The sequence below is a fragment of the Oncorhynchus mykiss genome, chromosome 1 (genome assembly GCF_057628025.1).
Source record: "Oncorhynchus mykiss isolate SJ-2025 chromosome 1, ASM5762802v1, whole genome shotgun sequence".
NCBI lineage: Eukaryota > Metazoa > Chordata > Actinopteri > Salmoniformes > Salmonidae > Oncorhynchus > Oncorhynchus mykiss.
The window spans coordinates 35,415,237-35,434,877 of NC_143022.1; the positions used below are offsets into that span (position 1 = coordinate 35,415,237).

General features: G+C 43.7%; 1 protein-coding gene and 1 pseudogene across 2 annotated transcripts; both read right to left on the reverse strand.

The window, feature by feature from the left end:
• Positions 1 to 1,064: 1,064 nt before the first annotated feature.
• Positions 1,065 to 9,378, reverse strand: rbm28 (RNA binding motif protein 28). Of its 2 annotated transcripts, none has more exons than XM_021599268.3 (18): positions 8,681 to 9,378; positions 8,346 to 8,498; positions 8,121 to 8,227; positions 7,721 to 7,796; positions 7,233 to 7,325; positions 6,896 to 7,073; positions 6,315 to 6,487; positions 6,013 to 6,186; positions 5,772 to 5,845; positions 5,514 to 5,649; positions 5,368 to 5,432; positions 5,042 to 5,200; positions 4,594 to 4,743; positions 4,124 to 4,198; positions 3,873 to 4,041; positions 3,519 to 3,720; positions 1,745 to 1,862; positions 1,065 to 1,647 (listed from the first exon to the last, which is right to left on the reverse strand). In XM_021599268.3, the coding sequence occupies exons 1-18, from the start codon at positions 8,796 to 8,798 to the stop codon at positions 1,510 to 1,512; spliced, it is 2,358 nt and encodes a 785-aa protein (XP_021454943.1). In that variant the 5' UTR covers positions 8,799 to 9,378; the 3' UTR covers positions 1,065 to 1,509. The 2 variants fall into 2 exon arrangements, with proteins under 2 accessions (XP_021454943.1, XP_021454934.1); XM_021599259.3 differs by having other exon boundaries at positions 6,315 to 6,499.
• A 652-nt stretch (positions 9,379 to 10,030) lies between these two features.
• LOC118966666 (uncharacterized) lies at positions 10,031 to 17,287 on the reverse strand (annotated as a pseudogene).
• Positions 17,288 to 19,641: the final 2,354 nt, after the last annotated feature.

The following is a 19,641-nucleotide window of genomic DNA, read 5'->3' on the forward strand; positions in this document are numbered from 1 at the left end:
GCCAGTGGCGAATTTGCCAATCTTGGTGTTCTCTGGCAAATGCCAAATGTCCTGCACGGTGTTGGGCTGTAAGCACAACCCCCACCTGTGGACGTCGGGCCCTCATACCACTCTCATGGAGTCTGTTTCTGACCGTTTGAGCAGACACATGCACATTTGTGGACTGCTGGAGGTCATTTTGCAGGGCTCTGGCAGTGCTCCTTCTGCTCCTCTTTGCACAAAGGCGGAGGTTGCGGTCCTGCTGCTGGGTTGTTGCCCTCCTACGGCCTCCTCCACATCTCCTGATGTACTGACCTGTCTCCTGGTAGCGCCTCCATGCTCTGGACACTACGCTGACACAGCAAACCTTCTAGCCACAGCTCACATTGATGTGCCATCCTGGATGAGCTGCACTACCTGAGCCACTTGTGTGGGTTGTAGACTCTGTCTCATGCTACCACTAGAGTGAAAGCACTGCCAGCATTCAAAAGTGACCAAAACATCAGCCAGGAAGCATAGGAACTGAGAAGTGGTCTGTGGTCACCACCTGCAGAACCACTCCTTTATTGGGGGTGTCTTGCTAATTGCCTATAATTTCCTCCTGTTGTCTATTCCATTTACACAACAGCATGTGAAATATATTGTCAATCAGTGTTGCTTCCTAAGTGGACAGTTTGATTTCACAGAAGCGTGATTAACTTGGAGTTACATTGTATTGTTTAAGTGTTCCCTTTATTTTTTTGAGCAGTGTATATTTTAATTACTTCGCCTCCATGGCCTATTTATTGCCTTACCTCTCTAATCCTACCTCATTTGCACATGCTTTATATAGATTTTTCCACTGTATTGACTGTTTTGTTTATTCCATGTGTAACTCTGTTGTGTGTCAAACTGCTTTGCTTTATCTTGGCCAGGTCGCAGTTGCAAATGAGAACTTGTTCTCAACTAGCCTACCTGGTTAAATAAAGGCGAAGTAACATTTTTTTTTTTTTAAATGTGGATGTTCCCAAAATGTATTGATTCTTTGAAAAATGTTCTTGAATCACAGGTGATCATTTAACATAAATACAGACCGACTAAACAAATTGTCTTTGTAAGTTCTTTAATAAAAATGTAATTTACATTTTTGAAAGCTCATATTCTTTACATTATTATTGACCAATAGTTAACATGAACATAAAACACAGTACAGAGTAAAGCATCAGCATCTGTTGTGAAGAACACACATATGCTTCCAGCTGATGCAGTCTGTCAGAGTCGGGGTCAATTCAGGAAGTTAATTATATTCCGATATTCCATCTCTTAGCTTTCCTTTACCACTGATGGCACACCACACGTTGTGTATAACATGAGGACACAGACATATGACAGTGTACTACGCCGGACTCTCCTTCATTATACACAGTTCATGGGTCAATGTTATTCCAACCATCATACCCTTGTTTCAACATGTCAATGATGTAGAAACCAACATAAGGAAAAGGTTATTGGGGTATACCAAAAAATGGCCTCGCTCTCTCTCACACACAACTAACTGTTGAACCATTTGTTCTTCTTGATGTTTGTGGTCTTGTTGCCGCCCATCAGTTTTCTCTTGTACTGTTCAACCAGGTTGTCAAAGCGGTCATCCTCTTGGCTCCTAAACCGCTTCTTGGCCCCCTTTGCGCTCTGGAAAACAATTGAAGACAGACAGTTCAATGTATTACCTGTTCTTGGGGCCACGAAATGCAGACATGGGTAATGTGTGTGTGTGTGTGAGTGTAACCTTTATTCTGGGCTGTGTAGGTTTCTCCAGTGACGTTCCTCCCTGTAGCTCTCTCCTGCTGGGACGGTTCTTGGGCTTCTTAGGCTGGGCAGGCTGCTGCTTCCCCTTATCACGTGCCCTGCACAACAAAAATTATACCATGTAGTTTGTGTTACATTATGATAGGTAAAGTACAGTTGAGGTCGGACGTTCACATACACCTTAGCCAAATACATTTAAACTCAGTTTCACAATTCCTGACATTTAATTTTAGTAAAACGTCCCGGTCTTCGGTCAGTTAGGATCACCACTTAAATTTTAAGAATGTGAAATGTCAGAATAATAGTAGAGAATTATTTATTTCAGCTTTTATTTCTTTCATCGCATTCCCAGTGGGTCCGAAGGTGGCATTGCCTTTAAATTGTTTAACTTGGGCCAAACGTTTCGGGTAGCCTTCCACAAGCTTCCCACAATAAATTGGGTGAATTTTGGCCAATTCCTCCTGACAGAGCTGGTGTAAAGGAGTCAGGTGTGTAGGCCTTCTTGCTTGCACACACTTTTTCAATTCTGCCCACAAATATTCTATAGGATTGAGGTCAGGGCTTTGTGATGGCCACTCCAATACATTGACTGTTGTCCTTAAGCCATTTTGCCACAACGTTGGAAGTATGCTTGGGGTCATTGTCCATTTGGAAGACCCATTTCCAACCAAGCTTTATCTTCCTGACTGATATCTTGAGGTGTTGCTTCAATATATCCACATACTTTTCCTACCTCATGATGCCATCTATTTTGTGAAGTACACCAGTCCCTCCTGCAGCAAAGCACCACCACAACATGATGCTGCCACCCTGTGTTTCACGGTTGGGATGGTGTTCTTCGGCTTGCAAGCCTCCCCCTTTTTCCTCCAAACATAATGATGGTTATTATGGCCAAACAGTTATTTTTTTCAGACCAGAGGACATTTCTCCAAAAAGTACGATCTTTGTCCCCATGTGCAGTTGCAAAACATAGTCTGGCTTTTTATGGCGGTTTTGGAGCAGTGGCTTCTTTCTTGCTGAGCGGCCTCTCAGGTTCTGTCGATATGGGACTTGTTTTACTGTGGATATAGATACTTTTGTACCCGTTTCCTCCAGCATCTTCACAAGATCCTTTGATGTTGTTCTGGGATTGATTTGCACTTTTTGCACCAAAGTACATTCATCTCTAGCAGACAGAACACGTCTCCTTCCTGAGCAGTATGACAGGTCCCATGGTGTTTATACTTGCGTACTATTGTTTGTACAGGTGAACGTGGTATGGTACCTTCAGGCTTTTGGAAATCGCTCCCAAGGATGAACCAGACTTGGCATTTTTTTTTCTGAGGTCTTGGCTGATTTCTTTTGATTTTCCCATGATGTCAAGCAGAAAGGCACTGAGTTTGAAGGTAGGCCTTGAAATACATCCACAGGTACACCTCCAATTGACTCAAATTATGTCAATTAGCCCAACAGAAGCTTCTAAAGCCATGACATAATTTTCTGGAATTTTCCAAGCTGTTTAAAGGCACAGTCAACTTAGTGTATGTAAACTTCTGAACCACTGGAATTGTGATGCAGTGAATTATAAGTGAAATAATTTGTCTGTAAACAATTGTTGGAAATATTACTTGTGTCATGCACAAAGTAGATGTCCTAACCGACTTGACAAAACTAGTTTGTTAACAAGAAATTTGTGGAGTGGTTGAAAAATGTGTTTTAATGACTCCAACCTAAGTGTATGTAAAATTCCAACTTCAACTATATTTGTGTGTTACCTGATCTTTGGGCCACGGTGAGAAGGTAGGGCTAGAACCTTCCGTCTTTTCTTTCCATCCTCCAGTTCTACATGTTCTAGAACCGGGGTGGTCTGGAAGCCTGCATACTGCCGGCCCTGGTTCTGGTCCTGTGGCTGGGTCTGGGCCTGCGGCTGGGTCTGGGCATGGAACAGAGTCTGGGCCTGTGGCTGGGGGGGAGGTACTAGACGAGAGAGAAAGAAAAGCGAGAGAAATGTCAGAAACAACAAAAAAGCAAAAACAAAGAGAAAAACGAGGGAAAATAGCACTTCCACCAGAATTGATGAGCTGTTTGTATTATATTCAGGGTTAGGGCAGAAATGTACAGCGTCATACCTCCATCCTTTCTGTCCTGTCCGGATGGTAATGACTGTGTCTGCGTCTTCGCTGGCCCCTCCTTCGTTACCATGGCACTCTGGGGTTTAGACGCACACCTCTGAGGTCCAGTCTTGCCTACAGACTGCGGCTTCACTCCTCCCTGAGGGCCCCGCCCTTTGAAACGCTCCTGGTAACCATGGAGAGAAAATTGTTACTCTTCATTTTAATCATCACAAACACACACACACACACACAGAAGAGAGACACACCTTGACTTGTTGTTGTCGCATTTCTTTCATCTTCAGCTTCTTTCCATCTTCAAGAGAGAACTCAGCGATGGGCCTCTGTAGACAGACACCACACAGTAAAAAGAAACAAGAAAAAAAAACTTTAACAACCTACGAATAGTCTTTCCAATAACACATTCTCATAATTTAGCAAGAAAACTGTCAATATTGATCAGATGCTGTAGGTTGCCAAACCAAACATGAGTATGTGTAATTCAACATTCTCCTCAATATTGATGACTACAATGTTTGAGTCCATATCCAATGTGTTCCGATATAAATTACTGCAGTTACTGACATCAACTGAAAGGCAAAGACAACATTCAGAAACATAACCTGGGATTGACACTCTCAAACACAGCTGCATTCTGTCCAGGACAAGGTTCAAGACGTGCTCTGGGCTGTGTGTGCATAACACACAGATCAACAATGACAAAGTGCCACACACACACCTTGGTGTTTCCGTAGATGTCAGGGTTGTTGTTGAGGTATCGTAGTGTCTTCAGAGCGTGTTCATGTTCTTGGAACTGAACGAAGCCGTAACCTAGCGACCGGCCTAACACCTGACCACGCTCCGGCTTCTTATCATACATCACCCTGCACTGGGGGGGAGAGAGCGAGAGAGAGGTGGGGTGGTGGTGGATACAGATGAAGATGGTGAGGAAAGGAAAGGAAAAGAGAAGAGGCAAATGGTAGACACAGAAAGAAGAGAAAGGGAGAGAAAATTGGGGAGAGATTGTAAAGAGAAATGAAAGGCCATTCAACATGGGCAGGAAACTTTATAGGACAATAGTGCTACCAGGTGGTCACTAACAGATCACCTGGAGAGATGAGAGGACCTAATGACATAGACTTTAATCAGATGGAAACGGCTATGGAAATGTGGTAGCAGTTTCTTACCTCTGTAATGCGGACCAGCTTGCCACCCCCTGCAGCTTTCAGGCAGAGTTTTCGTAGTTGTTTGACGTCTACAAATTTGGGCAGGTTGTGGACACACAAGCGGGTCTTAGACACAAACACGTTAATGTCCCGTAGCTTGGTCAGCTTCAGGTCCTCAAACTAAGACAGGAGACAGGGGAGCGTTAACAAATGTACACACACTCTGGCCTTCCACAAACAAACATACACTGAGGACACAAGCCCTCAGTTACCAACACAATGTGTTGTGATTGGTTGTAAGACAACACTCTGATGCTTTGATTGGTTGAAAAACCAAAAGTACTCACTCGGGTCCTCTTGGCCATGTCTGCTGCTGGAACACCCTCAGCTGCCTTCGTTCCTGACCGTATCACTGAAAGAGAGAGAGAGAGAGGGAGGGATGAGATGGAGGGGTGGGAAGAGGAGATGAAAAGGGAGGAGAGAAGTAACTTACATCCCTCTCTAGCCAGGTAGAGGTTTCTGGTCCCTGTATGAGTTTTAACCTTCTTGTCCTTTAGTTTGACAGCATCCTCTCTGCTCACCGCCGCTACAATGTTCAGCTTTCTACCATCCACACGGATACCCCCGCTCTGAGACAGACAGACACACACAAACACATTGCCCCCAAACATAGATAACATCAATTCAAAACTCATCAGAAGAGATGTACGTAGAGAATACATTAGTACTTTAACATTATATTCAGTCTCACCTCTGACTCGTCCTCTGCAGCAGCAATGCATTTCTCTGCTGCTTCTTTAGACTTGAACTGAGCAAATGCAATACCTGACCAAACACAACAGTCAACAACCATTGCCAACCAACACAATCATGATTCAATGTTAACATATAGACCTCTATCTTCTGACTGGAATCACTTCATCGCATTGGTTAACTTTAAGAGGGGAGTGAGTCAGAGATAGAAGGATGTTGTGTTGGAGCCAGGACTATACCTTTAGAGTGTTCAGTGTCTGGGTGTAGGCAGATCTTGATGTACTTCAGTTCTCCATACTGCAGTAACACCTCTTCTAAGCCCTCCTCCTCCGTATCAAACGACAGGTTCCTGATGAAGATGGTTTTGCCCTGATTAATATCTGATGGGAGGGGCTTCCTGTTGGCTGCACTGTCTAGAAAGTCAAAGAGAGAGACCGAGAGAGGACCAGAGAGACAGAGGGAAAATAGTCAAAGGGGTTCAAACGGAGGGCAAGGTGGAGCATACACACTTTAATCACAAGAAAAGACAACCGATTCATACCAGAATCCTCATCATCTTCTTCATCATCTTCATCAGACCCAAGGTCACTTGTTTCATCGCAATCTGACTCCTGAGACTCTGAATCTTCATCCTCCTCATGATCCTCTCCATCGTCCTCTTCGCTCTCGTGCTCTGATGGGCTGTCTGGCTGCTGAGCTGGCTTAGAGCTGACTCTGTAGAGAGGACTGTTAAACACAACAGTTCAACAAGAACTTGGCTGAAGTACTCCAGTCCTCAGAACCAAAGGACAAAGGCAGGCCAAAGAAGACCAATTCAGACATTTAATGTAGAGTAGGTCTAAATCACAGGTGTCAAACTCATTCCACGGAGGGCGAATGGCTGTGGATTTTCGCTCCTCCCTTGTACTTGATTGATTAATTAAGGTAACTAATTCGTAAGGAACTCCCCACACCTGGTTTTGTAGGGCTTAATTGAAAGGAAAAATAAAAACATGCAGACACTAGGCCCTCCTTGGAATACGTTTGACACCCCTGGTCTAAATATTTACAGCCCATCATTCACTTTAGTTCAATAAACTGAGGACATGCAGAAATACAGATTAAGACTGCGAAAGCTCATACTTGTTCTTTGAATGTGCTTCTGGTTTCTTCTCCTCCTCTTCCTCCACCTTCTCCTCCTCTTCAGAGTCACTTTCAGGTGCCGCTTTCTCTGCTGCAACCTTTTCCTCTTTCTTAGCTCCTGGCTGAGTAGCGACAAACTTGTCTTTAGCCACAGCCCAATCCACAGCTACCTGCCTTCCTGTAAAGGATAGAGGATAGAATGACTTGATCAGAGTAGAGGAAGCTACAGTAGACTGTTGAGATGCTCCCCATCTTTATGCGAGATATTCTCAGGGCAGAAAAAGGTGTCCGTCTCTCTCACACATACAAACACACACAGCAGGTTAAGGTGTCTCACCTTTGATCTCTTTCAGGTTTATGGCGTTCAAGGCCTTTCCTGCCTCTAAGACGTTCTTAAACTGGACAAACGCAAAGCCCCTCATCTTCCCATCTGAAGATGAACAGAGTGAGGAATGGTCAGCCACCAGAAAGAAAACATGTTATTGACATTAAAGTTGTCTTAGCAAAACAAAAAGCACCAAGGCTCAACAGTACAGTACTTAGTGTGGTTGGGTGGTGATTGCACCAAGAATCAACTGTGCTTAGTGTGGTTGGGTGGTGATTGAACCAAGGCTCAACAGTGCTTAGTGTGGTTGGGTGGTGATTCGCTCAAAGTAATGGAGTGTGTGCCATTTAGCAGATGCTTTTATCCAAAGCGACTTACAGTTATGCGTGCATACATTTTTTGTGTATAGGTGGCCCCAGGAATAGAACCCACTATCCTGGCCTTACAAGAGCCATGCACTACCGACTGAGCTACAGAGGGCCTCAAAGTGAGGTCTGTACCTGGTTTGAGCGGGATGTTGGCCTCCAGAACTGTCCCAAACTTGGCAAAGGTCTGCTTCAGATCCTCATTCGAGCACTGTGGGAACATAAGACAAACATTCACAACTAACTAGGCGGCAGGTAGCCTAGCGGTTAGAGCGTTGGGTCAGTAACCGGAATATTGCTGGTTCGAAAACCTGAACCGACAATGATGAGGTGCCCTTGAGCAAGGCACTTAACCCTAATTTGCTCCAGGCGTGCCGTAATACTATGGCTGACCCTGTAAAACAACACATCTGGTGTATGTGACAATAAAACATCTTACATATTTTCTTAACTGAAGACAATAAAGCATCCTCACACAAAGCAGAGGAAAAAGATAAACAATATTTATCTGTGTGGGTGTTTATGCGTTTCATACCTTGAAACTGAGATTCCTGATGATCAGTCTGGCTTTCCTTCGGTTTTTCTTTAAGCCTCCTTCAGATTTCTGTTCTTTTTGTGGTCCTGGATCTTTTGGTGCCGTGGCTGTGTAGAAGACCACAATACATATTTGAACCTCTAATTCATCCATCACAAATGTAAGAGTTATGAATTACGTAGGTACCTAAATCACAAACTAAGCATCCACATAAGTTTTACAAACCTGTTGTTCCCCTTTTCTTGTCGTTTAGTTTCTTCTTGGCCACCGACACGTTTATCTTCTTTCCATCATAGTCTTTCACCTCTCTCACAGCGCGCTGTGCATCCTCCTCCATGGAGTAAGTGACATACCCAAACCCCCGACATTTCTCTGCACCTGAAAGGACCACATGCCAGACTGTTGTTTAACTTCTCACACATATTGTTTAATATTATTATTATGCATGACAGGGTCTGGCTTCTTGTAGTTTCATGACATGATGAAGTTGAAATAATCAGCAGTTTTACAAAGATGACAAATTAGCAAAGTTAGCTAACGTTAGCTAGTAGCCGTCTCACCTTTTTCCTTGACAACAAAGCAGTGCTTCACAGGTCCAATCTCAGAGAATATCTCCTCCAGGCGGTCGTTAGATGCATCTGCTGGCAAACTCCGGACGAATATTGTAAGGGCTGACATGGCTTATTCTGTGCTAAAACCTTACGTTTCTTGTTCTGATCACTGTTGCTTTTTGTTAGCCAGTCAACCAATAGAACACACTGGCAAGCTAACAAACTAGCTAGCTACTTTCTTTCCAACACTTCCAAATGTATACTCGCCACAGATAATTCTAAACTATCCAAACAAATAGTCTTTACTTCCAATATATTAAATTGTCAATCAAAATAATAGGAAAACTGTATGAAAGCATGGTAAACGCTAATTTGTTGAAATGGTCAACACACGTTTTCCGAATGTGGCAGCCATCTTGGAATTGAAAGGAAGTTGTAATCCGTAATTTCCGGGAACTCATCTTCTTCGTTATGACAGTGAGCGAACCAACTAGTCAGTGCATTCCTGCTACCGTGCATATATCATGCAAAGCTACTAGCTGTATGTGCAGGCTTTTGAGCCATCCATCTAAACAAACATGCATGTTTCCACCAACCAGAGTCAAACAAAGTCCAACGTTAATGTTATTTTAACAATGATCTCCAAAAATAGAACGCATGATAATAGCTAACACAAGTGGTCAGGGTGGTACTGGCAGATGACATGCAACGGTTGGCAATTTTTTTTTCTCACTAAATCTAGGAACCAAATCATGAAAAGATCTTGTACATAGAATATTTTAGTGTAAATATTTGAAAATAAACTCATGGAAACTGACAAATTCATCTCAATTCATGTTTTTATCCAGTTACGGGAAAATGGCACTTCTGTTTGAAAACATTGCATTGAAGAGTTGCAGTATGTCTTGACAAAACATTTATTTTAATAAAAATTAATGAAGATTGCATAGATAATTTTCAACATATACAATCACACATATCATAAAAGTGTTTGTCAAAATAAACTAATTTCACAATACACTTTGCACTATACTATTAATTTAACATAATAGAGATTGTCACCATGGAATGGTGCTGTTGAGGTATTCAGAGTACCACGTAACCTACGCAATGCATTCACAGTGCAGAAGCTATATCATATATTACATGACATTTCTGGTGCAATTGCGAAACAATTACTTATTCTGCCAAAAGTATACTAAGCAAGTATCTAATTTATTATAATAGAACTGGGAAGTAGGTCAGGTTAAGAGTTACTGTAGTAGGACGTTCTTCGAGAATATGTAAAAGTGTAGACAAATCCCCACTATACCTACAGTGCTCAAACATGTCATTTGTAGATAAGTGCAGTGCAAACTGTCACATCTTGGTGTTGAGGGGGGCCTGAGTAACTACGGGGTAAGGGCTAGGGAAATGGTATTCAAAGTCAGGGTCATGAACCTAAGCGGGGTCATGGGGGAACTGCAGTGGGTTCACCATCATTTTAATAAAATATATGACCATTCAAACGTATGGGGTCAGTTAGAAATGTCCTTGTTTTTTTTTTGTTCCATTAAAATAACATCAAATTGATCAGAAATACAATGTAGACATGGTTAATGTTGTAAATGACTATTGTAGCTGGAAACGGCAGATTTTTATGGAATATCTACATAGGCGTACAGAGGCCCATCAACAGCAACCATCACTCCAGTGTTCCAATAGCACGTTGTGTTAGCTAACCGAAGTTTATAATTTTAAAAGGCTAATTGATCATTAGAAAACCTTCGTGCAATTATGTTAGCACAGCTGAAAACTGTTTTTCTGATTAAAGAAGCAATAAAACTGGCATTCTTTAGTCTAGTTGAGTATCTGGAGCATCAGCATTTGTGGGTTCGATTACAGGCTCAAAATGGCCAGAAACAAAGCACTTTCTTCTGAAACTCATCAGTCTATTATTGTTCTAAGGAATGAAGGCTAGTCCATGTGAAAAATTGCCAAAAAACTGAAGATCTCGTACAACGTTGTGTACTACTCCCTTCACAGAACAGCGCAAACTGTCTCTAACCAGAATAGAAAGAGGACTGGGAGGCCCGGTGCACAATTGAGCAAGGGGACAAGTACATTAGAGTGTCTAGTTTGAGAAACAGATGTCTCACAAGTCCTCAACTGGCAGATTCACTAAAAAGTACTGGCAAAACACCAGATTCAACGTCAACAAAAAATGGCGCCAGAAGAAATGGCAGCAGTTTTACAGGCGCCTAACCAATTGTGCTACTATGTGGGGTTTTTTCGCGTTATTTGTAACTTATTTTGTACATCATGTTTCTGCAACCGTATCTTACCGCAAAAAAGAGCTTCTGGATATTAGGACAGAGATCACTGACCTCAGATTAGACAAAGATTTTTTCCACAACAAAGACGACGCACAAGACATTCTCCAAACACCCCACAGGACCGACATCCCCGTTATTTGCAAGAGGAAGCAACGCAGGTACAGAGGACAAAGAGCCGGATGCATGGTCAGGACCCAGCGAAGGCGACTGGGAAAGCTGCCGCTACAGTCAATACTACTCGCCAATGTGCAATCATTGGACAATAAATTAAACGAGGTACGATCACGAATATCCTACCAATGGGACATCAAAAACTGTAATAATATGATTCACGGAATCGTGGCTGAATGACTGCATGGATATTCAGCTAGCGGGATATGTGCTGCACCGGCAAGATAGAACAGCACACTCCGAGGGGGGGGGGGTCTGTGCATATTTGTAAACAACAGCTGGTGCACGAAGTCTAAGGAAGTCTCTAGATTTTGCTCGCCTGAAGTAGAGTATATTGTGATAAATTGCAGGCCACACTACTTGCCTAAAGAGTTTTCAGCTATACTTTTCGTGGCTGTTTATTTACCACCACAGACAGATGCTGGCACTGAGACCGCACTCAGTCAGCTGTATAAGGAAATAAGCAAACAGGAAACCACTCAAAGAGGCGGCGCTCGTAGTGGCCTGAGACTTTAATACAGGGAAACTTAAATCCGTTCTACCAAATTTCTATCAATATGTTAAATGTGCAACTAGAGGGAAAGAAATTCTAGATCACCTGTACTCCACACACAGAGACGCGTACAAATCTCTCCCTCGCCCTCCATTTGGTAAATCTGACCACAAATCTATCCTCCTGATTCCTGCTTACAAGCAAAAATTAAAGCAGGAAGCACCAGTGTCTATAAAAAAGTGGTCAGATGAAGCAGATGCTAAACTATAGGAATGTTTTGCTATCACAGACTGGAACATGTTCCGGGATTCTTCCGATGGCATTGAGGAGTACACCACACCAGTCACTGGCTTCATCAATAAGTGCATCGAGGGCGTCATCCCCACAGTGACTGTGCGTACATACCCCCAACCAAAAGTCATGGATTACAGGCAACATTCGCACTGAGCTAAAGGGTAGAGCTGCCGCTTTCAAGGGGCAGGACTCTAACCCGGAAGCTTACAAGAAATCCTGCTATGCTCTGTGACGAACCATCAAACAGGCAAAGCGTCAATACAGGGCTAAGATTGAATCATACTACACCGGCTCCAACGCTCGTCTTATGTGGCAGGGCTTGCAAACTATTACAGACTACAAAGGGAAGCACAGCCATGAGCTGCCCAGTGACACGAGCCTACCAGATGAGCTAAATCACTTCTATGCTCGCTTCAAGGCAAGCAACACTGAGACATGCATGAGAGCATCAGCAGTTCGGACGACTGCGTGATCACGCTCTCCGTAGCCGACGTGAGTAAGACCTTTAAATAGGTCAAAATACACAAGGCTGCGGGGCCAGACGGATTACCAGGACGTGTGCTGACCAACTGGCAGGTGTCTTCACTGAAATTTTCAACATGTCCCTGATCGAGTCTAATACCAACATGTTTCAAGCAGACCACCATAGTCCCTGTGCCCAAGAACACAAAGGCAACCTGCCTAAATGACTACAGACGCGTAGCACTCACATCCATAGCCATGAAGTGCTTTGAAAGGCTGGTAATGGCTCACATCAAAACCCTTATCCTTGAAACCCTGAACCCACTCCAATTTGCATACCACCCAAACAGATCCACAGATGATGCAATCTCTATTGCACTCCACACTGCCCTTTCCCAACTGGACAAAAGGAACACTTGTGTGAGAATGCTATTCACTGACTACAGCTCAGCGTTCAACACCATAGTACCCTCAAAGCTCATCACTAAGCTAAGGATCCTGGGACTAAACACCTCCCTCTGCAACTGGATCCTGAACTTCCTGACGGGCCGCCGCCAGGTGGTGAGGATAGGTAGCAACACATCTGCCACGCTGATCCTCAACACTGGAGCTTCCCAGGGGTGCGTGCTCAGTTCCCTCCTGTACTCCCTGTTCACCCACGACTGCATGGCCAGGCACGACTCCAACACCATCATTAAGTTTGCAGACGACACAACAGTGGTAGGCCTGATCACCGACAACGACGAGACAGCCTATAGGGAGGAGGTCAGAGACCTGGCCGTGTGGTGCCAGAGTAACAACCTATCCCTCAACGTAGCCAAGACTAAGATGATTGTGGACTACAGGAAAAGGAGGACCGAGCACGCCCCAATTCTCATTGACGGGGCTGTAGTGGAGCAGGTTGAGATCTTCAAGTTCCTCAGTGTCTATATCAACAACAAACTAGAATGGTCCAAACACACCACGACAGTCGTGAAGAGGGCACGACAAAGCCCATTCCCCCTCAGGAAACTAAAAAGATTTGGCATGGGTCCTGAGATCCTCAAAAGGTTATACAGCTGCAACATCGAGAACATCCTGGTTGCTGGTTGCATCACTGTCTGGTACGGGAATTGCTCAGCCTCTGACCGCAAGGCACTACAGAGGGTAGTGCGTACGGCCCAGCACATCACTGGTGCTAAGCTGCCTGCCATCCAGGACCTCTACACCAGGCGGTGTCAGAGGAAGGCCCTAAAAATTGTCAAAGACCCCAGCCAACCCAGTCATAGACTGTTCTCTCTACACCGGCATGGCAAGCGGTACCGGAGTGCCAAGTCTCGGACAAAAAGGCTTCTCAACAGTTTTTACCCCCAAGCCATAAGACTCCTGAACAGGTAATTAAATGGCTACCCGGACTATTTGCATTGTGTGCCCCCCCAAACCCTATTTTTACGCTGCTGCTATTCTCTGTTTATCATATATGCATAGTCACTTTAACGATACATTGATGTACATACTATCTCAATTGGGCCGACCAACCAGTGCTCCCGCACATTGGCTAACCGGGCTATCTGCATTGTTTCCCACTACCCAACACCCACCCAACACCCACCATCCCCTCTTTTAGGCTACTACTACTCTCTGTTCTCTAACCATATCTACATGTACATACTACCTCAATCAGCCTGACTAACCGGTGTCTGTATGTAGCCTCGCTACTTTTATAGCCTCGCTACTGTATATAGCCTGTCTTTTTACTGTTGTTTTATTTCCTTACTTACCTAACACCTTTTTTGCACTATTGGTTAGAGCCTGTAAGTAAGCATTTCACTGTAAGGTCTACACCTGTTGTATTCGGCGCACTTTACCGATTTTAAGGTTGTGTCATTAGATTTGCGGTGGGGTAGGAAGAAATTTGCACTCCAAAAATGGGGTCCCCAGAAGTTCTGGCTGAAAAAAAATGGGTCCCAGCTGAAAAGCATTGAATACCACTGGCTATTTCTAGACTGGACCATAGCTGTGTCCTGTGGTAACTTGGCCTTGATGGGGGCCATGCTGAGGGCCTAAGGTGTAGTGGATGGGAATACGGATTGTTTCTGGACCGGACCACAGTCAGGTGAGTCCTGCCTGGGGTCACATCTTGGCCTTGAGAGGGACCATACTGAGACTCTGGAGGAAGGTCTCTAAGGTGAACAGGTACTCCTGGGGGTGTCGTCCCAGGTGGCCTGCATGTGTTGACTCCTCCCACTTCCTGTCCCATCACCTCCATCCCTCATTTCCTCCAGTTACAGTGCCTTGCGAAAGTATTCGGCCCCCTTGAACTTTGCGACCTTTTGCCACATTTCAGGCTTCAAACATAAAGATATAAAACTGTATTTTTTTGTGAAGAATCAACAATAAGTGGGACACAATCATGAAGTGGAACGACATTTAATGGATATTTCAAACTTTTTTAACAAATCAAAAACTGAAAAATTGGGCGTCCAAAATGATTCAGCCCCTTTACTTTCAGTGCAGCAAACTCTCTCCAGAAGTTCAGTGAGGATCTCTGAATGATCAAATGTTGACCTAAATGACTAATGATGATAAATACAATTCACCTGTATGTAATCAAGTCTCCGTATAAATGCACCTGCACTGTGATAGTCTCAGAGGTCCGTTAAAAGCGCAGAGAGCATCATGAAGAACAAGGAACACACCAGGCAGGTCCGAGATACTGTTGTGAAGAAGTTTAAAGCCGGATTTGGATACAAAAAGATTTCCAAAGCTTTAAACATCCCAAGGAGCACTGTGCAAGCGATAATATTGAAATGGAAGGAGTATCAGACTACTGCAAATCTACCAAGACCTGGCCATCCCTCTAAACTTTCAGCTCATACAAGGAGAAGACTGATCAGAGATGCAGCCAAGAGGCCCATGATCACTCTGGATGAACTGCAGAGATCTACAGCTGAGGTGGGAGACTCTGTCCATAGGACAACAATCAGTCGTGTATTGCACAAATCTGGCCTTTATGGAAAAGTGGCAAGAAGAAAGCCATTTCTTAAAGATATCCATAAAAAGTGTTGTTTAAAGTTTGCCACAAGCCACCTGGGAGACACACCAAACATGTGGAAGAAGGTGCTCTGGTCAGATGAAACCAAAATTGAACTTTTTGGCAACAATGCAAAACGTTATGTTTGGCGTAAAAGCAACACAGCTGAACACACCATCCCCACTGTCAAACATGGTGGTGGCAGCATCATGGTTTGGGCCTGCTTTTCTTCAGCAGGGACAGGGAAGATGGTTAAAATTGATGGGAAGATGGATGGAGACAAATACAGGACCATTCTGGAAGAAAACCTGATGGAGTCTGCAAAAGACCTGAGACTGGGACGGAGATTTGTCTTCCAACAAGACAATGATCCAAAACATAAAGCAAAATCTACAATGGAATGGTTCAAAAATAAACATATCCAGGTGTTAGAATGGCCAAGTCAAAGTCCAGACCTGAATCCAATCGAGAATCTGTGGAAAGAACTGAAAACTGCTGTTCACAAATGCTCTCCATCCAACCACACTGAGCTCGAGATGTTTTGCAAGAAGGAATGGGAAAAAATGTCAGTCTCTCGATGTGCAAAACTGATAGAGACATACCCCAAGTGACTTACAGCTGTAATCGCAGCAAAAGGTGGCGCTACAAAGTATTAACTTAAGGGGGCTGAATAATTTTGCACGCCCAATTTTTCAGTTTTTGATTTGTTAAAAAAGTTTGAAATATCCAATAAATGTCGTTCCACTTCATGATTGTGTCCCACTTGTTGTTGATTCTTCACAAAAAAATACAGTTTTATATCTTTATGTTTGAAGCCTGAAATGTGGCAAAAGGTCGCAAAGTTCAAGGGGGCCGAATACTTTCGCAAGGCACTGTAGGTGATGATCTCCTCCATGACCTCAGGGTCACACAGCGTGTCGTTCTGGCAGAAGAAGATGAGGGCGACAGGGTTGTTCCTGAAGATGCCAGACATTGATGCCAGTGTTGAAGTAGTCGACCGTGTGGCATTTGAAGGCTCTGAAGTAGAGTATGCTGGCTCATTTAACCAGGCTCTCCAGCCGGGGGAATAAGTTCTTACTTAGACCTGAGGAGATAATCAAATACACACACAAGGTTTAAATGGCCTTAGGAGAGAGGACAACGTCAGCTCACTGGTTAACCCCTAACCAGGCTCTACTAGACAGTACTAGGCTGTCATACATGTGTTACACCTGACGGTATATAACCTTTAACCTCTAATCCCTGACCCCAAGACTCACCGGTAGCCATCCTCTCCAGTGAGCCCAGCACTAGGCTGTCATAGATGTGGCCTTTGATCCTCTTAATGAAGCTGTGGTACTTCTGTGTGTCGTGGGATATGTGCACCAGCAACTGGGTGAAGGTGTATCCTCCTATGGAAAAGGCGTGCACGAGTAAGGGGCGTGACACAAAGCGGTCACTCTGCTGGACATCCAGTACCCTTGCTCCATAGTCTAGACCCCAACCAGGCCACAGAAACTGACTTACCTAGAGCAGAGGGGGGATCGGAGGTGTTTTAGACAGAAAGGAGAGCAGAGAGAGTATGACGTTTCGTCTTTAAACTTTAATCCATTCCTCACCTCGCTCTCCACTATGAGCACGTCGAAGCCTGTACGGAAATAGATCTCACAGTACTTGGCCACAGCCTGGGGTCGCGACCCCAACCAGGGAAGCATTAGCAGCAGGGGCTTGGTTGGGGTGGGGGTACATGCTGCATCGTTCAGGGCAGACAGAGGGCTAAGGGGAGGCCCAATGGGAGACCCAGGTGAAGGATTAGGTGATGCCGTCTCGTTCAGGTAAAAGACGATGGTCTTGCTGATGCGGTGAGCTGTGATCCCACGGAAAAGCATGGTGACAGCAAGGTTTGACAGTGAGCGCTGAGTTAGGGAGCCTGTAGGGGGTGCTGGCAGTACAATAAGGCAACTGTGGTAAAGGCGTTGGTATGGAAGGGGAAAATAATGAGAAATTGAAAAATTATATTTTGTAGACAGATTTGCTGTATAAACATGATATAACATTATAGATAGCTAGTACTTCTATTGTATTGTAATTTGACCATAGTCAATTATTCATTCATTCAGTTATTTATGTATTAATTAATTGCAAGCTAGCCTATTGACAACTATGAGGTTGTTCTAGCTGTAGCAGTTGGACCCCTGACTTTCCAAAGGGCACACTGCATGTGCAAACATAGCTGCTTTTAGCAACGCTGTATTGCCACACTAGTGTTGCTGGAAATTGGATTGCAAAAAAAAACGAACAGTCTGCTGGAAGCCAGTAGTTAAATAACGAAAATGTAAATGTACTCTACAGGTAGTCTGGACAGTTGGTCCTTCTGCAGGTGGAAATGTATACCCACAGGAACATTTTATTAAACAGACTTCAAACCGTGAGTCCCTGTGTGGCTATCACGATTTGTTAACTCATCACCTAAGACATATGCACAAGACAGAAGTACAGTACATCCACGCAATGCATACATACTAACCGTGATCGTGCAGGTGTTCATTTTGTACTCAATGTGCCAGATGATAAAAAGTTCAACAGCAGTACCAGCGCTCTAAAAAGTAATCGTAAATAATAGCTACTTTCCTGCAGATATTTTGTCTCCAATTTCCACCAGCAGAAGGACCAACCGCACAGACATGCGGTAGAGTAAACTGTATTTTTACTCAATATTCTGGCTTGTAAATGAACTTTCCACGTTTTTGTAGTGCTTAGTTTCAGACTGTGTAACTAGCCTAGGAAGCCGATGGTGGCCGCTAGATCTGCACTATCGTCTAGGTTTGATATGCCCAGCTGGTAACATACTTGTGTCCCCCGTGGACCGGCTCGTACTTAAAGTATCCTCCATTCAGGCTGCAAAAGCATACTTTCCTCCTTAACTAGCTTTAATGGCAGTCCGTTGGGAATATGTGTGCCGTCTCAATAAAACACAATTTTCCACTAACGTTTTCAGATTTTCGGACAACATAGGATGTTGCACACTGAAAATATCAATAAAAAAAGCTGCTAGGTTAATTGGTCATCATTTCACATTTTGAAAAGGCATATTAACGGGCAATTAGTGGGCAAGATTAATTCAATAACTCAAAACATGATGATCTGTCAAAACTGGCATAGCTAACGTTAACTAGCTATTTTACCGCAAGTAAACAATTCCAATCACTTAGCTAGCTACTCATTTTTTTTGTGGTTTTACAAACTGAGGGTCGACAGGAACCTAGCTAAATTCTGATGTTGCTAATGGTTTAATATCAAATCCTGTATTGACACATCAAAACATTGGAAGGCTGCTGACTAGCTAGCTATCATATGAGAACATTCCTTACATGTGAAAATGCTTCACTCACTAGACGCTTCAGCGACTGGTATTCTGCCAGCAGCATTAATGACGTCACGTTAGTATGGTAATGACGAAACCCTGCAATGTGGATAACTCATTCAAAAGATATGGAATTTTAATCAATGGCCACTTTTATTGTGCCAACAAGAAAGGCAATGAGTAATTTATGAAAACAAATAAAAAATGTTTTTTTTTTTTTTTTTAAGACCAATAATCAAAAAATACTATATTGACACTGGTATGTTGAGAATATTGGGCTGTAGAGATAACTTTTTCACCTGTCTCAGCTAAAGTTGGGTGGGAAATAGTCAGTAGGGTCTCTAATAACCAAATATGGTTACTTTTTGGGGGGGACTGTCACACGGCCACAGCCCCCAATGCATTACACTGTAATAGACTGTACATAGGATACATTTGGGCTTGTATAGATAACCTTTCTACCTGTCTCAGCTAAAGTGGGGTGGGAAATGCTCAGTCTCAGCTGAGACAGGTATAAAAGTTATCTCTACAAGCCAGAATGTTTAGCATGTACAGTCTATTACAGTACATTGCATTGGGGGCTATGGAGGGGGCAGAATGAAAAGCCAGCAATTCAAATTGTATTTGTCACATACATGTGTTTAGCAGATGTTATTGCGGGTGTAGTGAAATGCTTGTGTTTCTAGCTCCAACAATGAAAAGCCAGCAGCAGGCCGGGTGACACAGTCCCCCTCCAAAACGAACCATATTTGGTTAGTAGAGACCCAACTGAGTATTTCCCACCCCAGTCTATATGAGACAGGTAGTAACGTTTTTTTTCTCTACCACCCAATACTATAAGTATCCTATATATACTATTGCAATGCAGTGAATGAAGTG

Excerpts from the sequence above, each read along its gene's own strand:
- rbm28 (XM_021599259.3), bottom strand. The coding sequence starts at position 8,798 with ATGTCAGCCCTTACAATATTCGTCCGGAGTTTGCCAGCAGATGCATCT. Across the intron at positions 5,201-5,367 it reads ACATGGCCAAGAGGACCCGA|TTTGAGGACCTGAAGCTGAC; the intron begins GTGAGTACTTTT and ends CTCCTGTCTTAG. Across the intron at positions 4,042-4,123 it reads TGCGACAACAACAAGTCAAG|GAGCGTTTCAAAGGGCGGGG; the intron begins GTGTGTCTCTCT and ends CATGGTTACCAG.